This window comes from Argentina silus, assembly GCF_951799395.1.
Source record: "Argentina silus genome assembly, chromosome: 21".
Lineage (NCBI taxonomy): Eukaryota > Metazoa > Chordata > Actinopteri > Argentiniformes > Argentinidae > Argentina > Argentina silus.
The window spans coordinates 8079282-8089930 of NC_139675.1; the positions used below are offsets into that span (position 1 = coordinate 8079282).

The 10649-nt window shown below is 45.2% G+C and overlaps 1 protein-coding gene across 1 annotated transcript in view; it reads right to left on the minus strand.

Annotated features, from left to right (window-relative positions):
* Positions 1–6384: 6384 nt before the first annotated feature.
* The window catches only part of adgrl3.1 (adhesion G protein-coupled receptor L3.1), a gene marked incomplete at both ends in the record, with an annotated part of 82074 nt that continues 77809 nt past the window's right edge, over positions 6385–10649 (minus strand). The window contains 3 exon segments of the mRNA XM_083692840.1: positions 6385–7322; positions 7933–7950; positions 8714–8842. Coding sequence (XP_083548966.1) covers positions 6385–7322; positions 7933–7950; positions 8714–8842 — 1085 coding nt within the window.

The window sequence follows — 10649 nt, forward strand, 5'->3', positions numbered from 1 at the left end:
CATTCACAAACACGCACACATCTTATGATAAACACACACACACGCACGCACGCACGCACACACACACACACACATACATACACAAATAAAAACACTCATAATCACTCTTGCTTATGAACAGGAAAAGTATGTGTGTGTGTGTGTGTGTGTGTGTGTGTGTGTGTGTGTGTGTGTGTGCGTGTGTGTGTGTGTGTGTGTGTCAAGAAAGATACGTCTCCATGTCCATGTGTCCTGTCTCTCCAACAGTAGCTCTACACCACACACACACACACACACACACACACACACACACACACACACACACACACACACACACACACACACACACACAGGCGATAGTCTAAATGTCAGTGCTTCATACGCTCCTAATGTGCTCCTAAAATAGGCCCCCTACAGCGGCGAGGGTCTCTGCAGACGATGCTACAGTACGCTGTCGGACTCACAAAGACAGAGACACACCATGCCCAAAGAATATTAAATATGCAGAGGCTAGCTCTGACCTGAAAAGCTAGCTAGCGATTCCATCCCAGTCTCTCTCTTTCTCTCTCTCTCTCCCCCTCACTCTCTCTCTCTCTCTCTCTCTCTCTGTCTCTCTCTCCCTCTCTCTCTCTTTCTCTCTCTCCGTCTCTCTCGCTCTTGCGTTTCTCTCTCTCTCTCTCTCTCAGGTCCGCTCTTTCGCTCCAGCCAATTAGCCTGAATAATTCAGAGTGGCCTGTGTACCTGTTAAGTGTTTCTCTTTCGATGAGCAGTCTTATGGAAAATTGAGGTGCGCAGAGCATGAGCCCAAGCACACACACACACACAGACACGACGTGACATAACACACACACACACACACACACACACATACACACACACACACACACACACACACACACACACACACACACACACACACACACACAAACGCTCGAGGCAATGGAGAGGTCCCCATGCATTTAAATGTGTTTAGGTCAGGTCCTGGCCAGGTAGCTCCCTCTACATCTAGTGTGACGAGGCTTAGGGGAATTGTAATTACCTCAAACACCCAGCGTGTGTGTGCTTATAATTACCATGAAATGACCTAAAACAATTCAGTCAAGATTCCAGATTCCTGTGATTTCAGGAATTCTATCAACAGAATCCACAACAGTCTAATGCAGATTCCAGAATGTTCATTCTCAAATTCCAGAATAATCTCTCTAATGTAGATTCCAGAATGTGATTTGGAATGTGGAATGTTCCAGAATCCTCTCCCTCTCCAGGTTGGTGGTCTGAGACCAAGCAGAAGAAGACAATATGGAAAATTATCTTTATGTCACGAACAGAATGTAAACTTAACTGGAGAGATTCATTATTTTGGAGACAGACGTCATCGTCATGATTGCTAGCAAAAGTAAAGCGAGCGGTTGCTAACGAACTGTGAATATTGTATGTTCTGATTTGACCTAACGTTTACTGAGCGTGCAGATAAGATAAATTGAGTAATTTATGGGATAATGTGGCCAATTAGACTTTTTTGCCAGCAATCTCAAGCCTCCAAAAATAAAGAGTTAATTGTATTGTTTTGTTTCCATTCTGCATTCTGTTTCCTTGCGTATAGACTCAATGTTTGTTCTCCATATTGTCTTCTTCTGCTTGGTCTCACACCACCAGCTTGGAGAGGGAGAGGATCTTGGAACATTCAATTTTCCAAAACGCATTCTGGAATCTCAATCTACATTCTGGAATCTTCATTAGACTGTTGTGAATTCTAAATCACCATGGTTTCATAGCTCATATCCATACCAACATGATGACAAGGTGTCTTCTCTTTCGGCATCTTGTATTTCTGCCCTAAACACATATTAATAATAATAATAATGCATTTATTTTGTATAGCGCTTTTCTCAGTCCTCAAAGACACTACTTTCTATGGAGAGAACAATAATAAATACATAAATATAAACTCAAACAAAAGCACAGTCAGTAAAAACAACAATAAAAAATCATTAAAGATTAAAAGTAAGTTAAAAAGATGGGTTTTGAGGGATTGTTTGAAGGATGAGAGCGTGCTGGATTCTTTGATGTGGTTTGGGAGAGTGTTCCAAAGAGTTGGGGCTGCAGTGGAGAAAGCCTGGTCCCCCCAGGTCCGGTGTTTAGTCCTGGTGATGGTGATTAGTGTTTAGTCCTGGTGATGGTGATTAGTGTTTAGTCCTGATGATGGTGATCAGTGTTTAGTCCTGGTGATGGTGATTAGTGTTTAGTCCTGGTGATGGTGATTAGTGTTTAGTCCTGGTGATGGTGATCAGTGTTTAGTCCTGGTGATGGTGATTAGTGTTTAGTCCTGATGATGGTGATCAGTGTTTAGTCCTGGTGATGGTGATTAGTGTTTAGTCCTGGTGATGGTGATTAGTGTTTAGTCCTGGTGATGGTGATCAGTGTTTAGTCCTGGTGATGGTGATTAGTGTTTAGTCCTGGTGATGGTGATTAGTGTTTAGTCCTGGTGATGGTGATCAGTGTTTAGTCCTGGTGATGGTGATTAGTGTTTAGTCCTGGTGATGGTGATTAGTGTTTAGTCCTGGTGATGGTGATTCGTGTTTAGTCCTGATGATGGTGATTAGTGTTTAGTCCTGATGATGGTGATCAGTGTTTAGTCCTGGTGATGGTGATTAGTGTTTAGTCCTGGTGATGGTGATTAGTGTTTAGTCCTGGTGATGGTGATTAGTGTTTAGTCCTGGTGATGGTGATTAGTGTTTAGTCCTGGTGATGGTGATTAGTGTTTAGTCCTGATGATGGTGATTAGTGTTTAGTCCTGATGATGGTGATCAGTGTTTAGTCCTGGTGATGGTGATTAGTGTTTAGTCCTGGTGATGGTGATTAGTGTTTAGTCCTGGTGATGGTGATTAGTGTTTAGTCCTGGTGATGGTGATTAGTGTTTAGTCCTGATGATGGTGATCAGTGTTTAGTCCTGGTGATGGTGATTAGTGTTTAGTCCTGGTGATGGTGATTAGTGTTTAGTCCTGGTGATGGTGATCAGTGTTTAGTCCTGGTGATGGTGATTAGTGTTTAGTCCTAGTGATATTTACAGTCAGATACTTTAACAGATGCAGCTACCTTGGGTGAGGGGGAGACAGTCCCACTACAGCCCTACAGCAGCATAGGCATCTCCCACTGCTGCCTGACATCACCCGGAGCTGTTCAATAGCACAGTGTGGGGGGGGGTGCATGTCAGTGTGTAAGTGCCTCCTCAGCTGTACTTAGTATAATGCCAGACGTTGTTATTTGATTTTGACTTTTGACAGATTGAGTGAGTTTCCCATGGCTTCCCCTCTCACCCTTTCATAAAAATAAAAAAACCACTTCACCGCTCACTGAATCCTTCGTCTCCACTCCTCTCCTGTCATCACCAGGCCTTTCATCCCTCTCTCCTCGTCTCTCCCTTTGCGTCTGTGAGTTGAATGTAATTGACGCCTTTCTGTGTAAGAAGTCACCCTTGAAGGAGTGGAACGGAAAGAGAGAGAGGGAGAGATAACACAGCAAGGCAGCACTAAGCGATCACCGTGTTCCAGCAGAGATTTGACCCACATAGCCCGCTGTTCGTTTAATCAGCCTGCTGGCGACGGGGCGGCAGAGTGGCAAGAGTTTGGGGTGCATCTCGAAAGTCTAAAGTGGCTTCCTTCGTTTCTTTAATTCCTGTCCTTTCTCTTTTCTCCCTTCCTTCGTTCTCCTCTTTCCCCTTGTAGGCATCAATCCTCCTCTTTCACCCAATCCAGATATATCCATGCAGACGAAGGAGAGGAGACAAGGAGAGGAGAGGAGGAGAGGAGGAGAGGAGACGAGGAGACGAGATGAGATGAGGAGAGGAGATGAAAAAGACTAGATGAAGGTAGAGGAGATGAAAGAGAGGAGAGAAGAGGAGGAGAGGAGACAAGGAGAGGAGACAAGGAGAGGAGATGTTGCCTCTACGTCCATTCTGAAATTGGGACAGTTAGCGGTTTATGCTGAAGCCGGCGTGTCTGCCTGCGTCATAAGGTAAGAGCATTAGAACAACATTTGGAAATGACTGAAAAGTCCATTTTGCCACAGACATGAAGCTGGAACATAACCACACAACTCTTGAAGTTAAGACTCTGTTCGTAGCTCTTGTAAAAATGCTACAGTAAAATGATACCCTGCAACATAATTTTCATATGAACTGGCATTGAAAGCGGAAGCAAACTTGGCAATATAGTTGCATGACAGCTCGGTGAAATGTAGTGTGTTGTTGTGGAGGCTGGTGGAGGCTGGTGGAGGTAGAAACCGATCACAGAGGTCGGAGCCCATCCTCCGATTTCTGCCTCCACCAGCCTCCACTGCTGTGTTGTTGTGCGACACAATACATCTACACAGAAAACCCCCAAAAACGATATTGTAAATCTTTATCAGTAATTTATTTGTTGGCAAACAACTTTCACTGTTACAACAAATATTAGTTATGAGATCATTCAACTTGGAACCCATACAAAAAGAATAAATAATGGTCAATAATAATTGTAATAAGAATAACCATATTCATAATAATTAAAAAAAAACCTATCAGTGCTGCTTTCTCCTCCCCCTGCCTGTTTTCCAACTTCTTCCAAGGTTGTTTTGCTCTCTATAAACCAATAAACAGATAAATAAATAATTTCTCTCTCAGGGACATGGGGGATATGTGGTATACATGTTAGTCGCTCAAGACATTTCCCTCATAAATAAGTCAACATTTGTTTTCTACATCGGACAGTGCTCTTCGCATTCACATCCACTCTAGTGCCATGTCGTACAGGTGGGGCCCACCTCACAGGTGAAAAGTGGCGTTTCCCTTTTAATTCTTTTGGACAGTGTTTTTCTCAGGATTCTCAGCTGCTCGATGCAGCTCAAGGGCAGCCGTCCTATCTGTTTGAATGTTTTTGCATATGACAGAGTACAACTGTTAGATAGCTATTTATCATTCGATTAAACCCATCCTTGTGCCCATAAATGCTATGTGATGGGGGTCACATGACAAGAAGTACTATGTGCAACCCCCAATGGGATCTCTACTTCCTTGATATGGTTTCCATAGTAACTCTCTGATAATTCCAGAGACACTTCCCGCCATTACTTTGCCATACATAACTTTTTTCCATTTTGTTTTAAATCTACACAGTGGTAAAAAATAGATAATTACACTTGTTTTTTTTTAAAATATAAATGATGGTGAAAACGACCAGAATTACATGAGTGTGTACGTATGTATGTGTATTGTTCAGACAGAGGTGCTTTCTGTTTATGTTTATAAGAAAGAGTGAGAAGAGGGATTGTTGTTCCAAACTGGTGCCGTTGGCTAGACTGGCGCTCCCAGCAGGACAGAATGACACACCTCTATTAGTACAGGTCCATAGACAAAAGGTCAAAGGTCAAAGGCCGAAATTAAAAAACATGAAACGCATACAGTCAATCATATGCAATGCTCGTTTCTGTATTCTGTACAATACATATAGAAATTCAGTGTTTACTTCATAATCCTTCAACAATTCAAATTTAGTTTAGTTTTACGGGAGAAGAAACCAACAAAAACATAACAAACATTTTAGTTTTTTGTTTTTTTCAGTCCATCGTAATTCTACCCTTCCTTGTTATATAACCCCCCCCTCCCTCCCCCCAACAAAAAACAGACGGCAAAGTCACTACAACTTGCAGGAATGTGACAACAGCCTCACAGATGCTGCAGATAGTTCCGTTTCGGCCGGTAGGAAGAAGAGTTCAACACAAGTGTGAATATGGCCGACTAATAAAATAGTTCTGGGGGGGGGGGGGTATTCGTGAGGGTTTATCATATCATACATACTCCACTTGAATGGCAGGTTGTAGGGTTCCCGTCAGTCCTGGGTGCATCAGAGAGGAAGGGCACGTCTCTGTTAAAGTCTTCAAGAGTAGAACGGGAGACTCCACAGTCCAGGGCTTGGGTGCTATCAGCCCTGTTCTGAGAGTGACTAAGCTAAGTTTTGCTATAGGTCCATATTAGGGAATTGCTGGGCTAGGACCCAGGGTTCCAGGATAGAGTAGAGTGTGGGGTTATAGTACAGAGTCCACCCTCCCCCACTCCTTCTTTTCAGGTACATAGTTCACTTCCTGAATGATATATTCACAAAAAGGTTTCTGAGATTTACCCAGCTAAGTCTGGTCCAACCAAATTGATCCATCCGATCTAAACCCTTTCCTTTCCCTTTCCTCTCCCTTTCCTTTCCTGCCAATCCATATCGTCCATAACCACAGGGAACATAAGCTATGGGTCAATCCGGTCCAGCGCAAACTGCCAATCACAGAACAGAACCATGTAAGGGCGGGGTACAGAGATGGGGGGTGGGAGGAGGAGGGGGGTTGGGGGGAGGGGGAGGGGATAAGAGTCTCTTGATCGGTCTATAGGCTCGTGACCAGGTGGGCGGGGTCTACGGGGGGCTCCTCAGGCGACGAATCAGAATCCTCCTTGTTGGGGGGCACCATGTATCCGTCGCTGCCCCCCCGGCCCATGTGGTAGTAGTGGTGCAGCTCATGGAGGTGGTTCCGGGATCCCAGGTTGGGCATGCTCTTGTAGTAGACATCGTCCAATTCCGGCGCCGTAGCACTCTTCCCGGGCTGCAGCTCCTCCGCCTCTTCCTCCTCCCCGTCCGGTAGCCCGTTGATCTGTCCGTGTCCGTCAGGCAGGTCCGTTAACACCGGCATGCTTGTGTAGAGAGAGTCCCTGTGATTGGGTGAGTGCGTCGTCTCGTCCGTGTGCTCGTTGGTCAGAAGGGGGAAGAAGCTCTCGCTGGTCTCCTGGGGGATGCGGCGGGGCGGGCGGGAGAAGCTGTGCTGCGGGGCATGGCTGTCGGGAGGCGGGGGCCTCGGGGGCAGGAGGGGGGCATTCGACTCCTCCCTGATGATATCCAGACCTAGGTTCTCCTCGTGGGGGAAGGCTGCAGGGTTGTCCAGCACCATGGGGTCCATGTCGTCTTTGTTCCCGCCGACTACGCCAACTGTGACGCCGCTACTGCTGCCATTGCCACCGACTACGCCACCTCCATTGCTGACGTTGTTGACCAGCTTGTTCATGAGGTTGTGGTTATTGCGTTCGACGGTGGAGCGTTCGTGGTTGTTCAGGTATGAAGGGATGTAGTTGGACGTGAGCTCTTTCAGGATCTTCTTCTCCAGAGTGGTCTCCTTATGGTTGCTGTGGTTACTGTAGCCGCCTCGGTCCAGGATCTGCACACAGTCGCTCAGATACTCGCTGCTGGCCATGCTGTAGTTGTTGGCATGATTACCGTTCAGCGGCAAAGTGTCCATGACACTCGAGTCCCTGGCGTTGTTCAGGATTCCCTCTGGGTAACAATAAAGAAACAAAAAGATTAAAAGAACAAAAGCAAAGATCAGTATTCAGTGGCATTCATGTTCAACATAGTGAATAGCTATTCTGAGTGAGTAGGAGTATTTATGGTGGCTCGACTTGATAATATAGTTATTATTGTGGATCAGTGTTACTACAAGGTCAATAGTGGAAACCAGACGTTCAGAAAAACTCTCTGCAAGTCTATGGATGTCTCAGACCTTACAGTTGATTATCATACAACATCGACTTGGGTCGTCAACTGTGGCATGCTACATCAACATCAGTGAGGCTACAGGCAAGAAACGTTTAAACACTTAACACATCTTACATCATATTAATTATCTCCAGCACTAAACCAGTGTCTATGCAACGATGACATCATCGGGTGTAATTTCCTTTCCTCTTATCTTTCTGACAACAGAATGTCGAAAATTGCCATTAGCCACTGGTACGGTGCTGGAGATAATGAACATGAGGTTAAAACAGTGTGAAGTGGCCCTTTAAATGAAGTCCATTGTTGTCAATCTGTCTGTCTCATCCCAGCATGGGCTGAGAATAAGTCACTGGCGTTAGATGAGTAATGTTAAGCTTAGCTCTCGTACTTGTGTCTCTGTAGGATGCTAAGGAACAGCATGAGGGAGAGGAGAGAGAAATAGACAGTTGAGGTTACACTGAACACACACAGATAATACACAGAAAATCCACAAATACAGGCAGTGTTAATGAGAAAGACTGAACACACAATAGAAGTTAAACTACATACAATGTCTTGTTCTTAAAATCGAGTCTACTTTACAATATATTATTATCTACTGTATACTATAACCAATAACCAACAGCGGAGGGAATCATATTTGATTGTGCTCTTTTTATGGTGAGTCTTTCATAAAATAGTTTTGAACCACATTATCGACAGCACAACACATAGACAAGCAACACAGCAAGCATGGTAAACTCCCAATAGAGTGAAACATAACAAAACATAACATAACAAAAAAACACGTAACACACATAAAACATACAATTCACACAAACAAGAGCAGGCATTCATGGCTCCCAGGGCGATCGTAAACGGTTTGTCAAATCTGTGACTAATAAGATAAGCATCTAAATCATAGATCCCTGAAAATAAATCACAACACAATGGAGAAATAAACCATTGCATATTTCTATCACAATAGCGCTGAGAATCGACCAATAGCTGCTTTAGTGGGTGATGATTGGGCGCCTCATCTGGGAGCCATTACATACAGACATGCGAGACAAAAAGCATATCATGAACGGCGGCCATTTTAGAAGAAAAAAAAGAAAAAAAAGAAAAACGATATCTCAAATTGTTGAAATAAAAAAAAAGAGACTTTTCTAGAAACATGTTTGTCACACCTTGTGTGTTGTACATGCCCACGCCCGGGTTGTTATACACTGCTGAGTCGCCCAGGAGCGTGTTATAAGGATTGTTAGTACCATTGGGACGAAGGAGAGCATTAGTTATAAGATGATTAGCCATGGCTCCTAGTGCAGGCAGATAGAGATAGAGAGACGGATGGAGAGAACGAGAGAAAGAAAGGAGAGAGAGAGGGGGGGGTAAAATACAGGTAGAGCGAGAGAAAAGTGAGTGCAGAGTGGACGTGAGAGAGAGAGAGAGAGAGAGAGAGAGAGAGAGAGAGAGGGAGAGAGGGAGAGAGAGAGAGAGAGAGAGAGAGAGAGAGAGAGAGAGAGAGAGAGAGAGAGGGACAATAAGGAAGAAGGAGAGTGAGTGTGTGAAAGCCAGAGAGGAAGAGAGAGAGAGAAGACATGTAAATCAAGCAGTGAACATAGTTTAAGTGAAAGCCTGACAATCATTCCTGCAGCCACAGCACACAGGCAGAGAGAGAGAGAGAGAGAGAGAGAGAGAGTGAGAGAGAGAAAGAGAGAAAGAGAGAGAGAGAGGAGAAGAAACAGACAGAGAGAGAGAGAGAGAGAGAGAGAGAGAGAGAGAGGGAAAGGAACAGACAGAAAGAGAGAGAGAGAGAGAGAAAGAGAGAGAGAGAGGCTGAGGTGTACAAAACAGAACATTACAGTACAGTACAGTACAAGAACATGTCTCCAGGGTAGTTTATAGACACAGGGCTACTTCTCCTCGCTGGAGGAGAGACGCATCATGTAAACATGGAGGCGCAGGACCACATGAGGGCCAGAGGAGACAGCTGCACCTCCAAACGGGACGTTAGGAACACTTGTCGGCGGCGGTATCAGAGAGCTCTCTCTACTCCTAAAGTACTGTCAGTGCTGTACATTTCCTCTGTGTTTACTGTATCTCTGACTTAGATTTTAGATTTTAATTTCTGCTCTGGTTACGTTTGTGCTCCTTGTCACGATAGGAGACCAAAGGCTGATATCGGAGGACGGGCTCATTGTAATGCATGGAACCGAATGAGGAAGGGTATCAACACCACACACCATTCCTCATTCCGTTCCATGCCTTACAATGAACCCGTCCTCCGTCAGCCTCTGGCTAATACATTCTCCTGTACATATTAGGACTTCATCATCATTACAACTCTGCTGTCTCCAGCTCCTGACATTAGAGTAATGTGTGTGTGTGTGTGTGTGTGTGTGTGTGTGTGTGTGTGTGTGTGTGTGTGTGTGCTTGCGTGCATGTGGCCGTGTGTGTGTGTGTTTGTGTTTGTGCACGCATGTAGGCGTGTGTGTGTGTGTGAGCGTGCCTATCTGTACTGTATGTGTGTGTGTGTGTGTGTGTGTGTGTGTGTGTGTGTGTGTGCTTGCGTGCATGTGGCCGTGTGTGTGTGTGTGCGTTTGTGCACGCATGTAGGCGTGTGTGTGTGTGTGAGCGTGCCTATCTGTACTGTATGTGTGTGTGTGTGTGTGTGTGTGAGCGTGCCTATCTGTACTGTATGTGTGTGTGTGTGTGTGTGTGTGTGTGTGTGTGTGCGTGTGCGTGTGTGTGTGTGTGTGAAAAGGAGAGGAGAGAGACTTTAGACTCCCCCACTAAGTGTGTGATAATTCAGGGGCATTGACACACACCGTCTCAGCACCAGCATCAATCTGTCACCCTAACAGCTTATTAGTGTCAGAGGCAGCCTGGGCCACACCTCCATTGAGAGGCTGAGGGGGTCGGGGGCGGGGGCGGGGGTCGGAGCAGGTCCCACCATCTAGGGGGGGACTATTGTATGGCCTCATTATCCTCTGGCGAGCCTCATACATTATCCTAAGGCTACACTCATACATTATACTATGGCTAGATTCATACATTATCCTATGGTGAGCCTCATACATTATCCTATGGCTAGATTCATACATTATCCTATGGTGAGCCTCA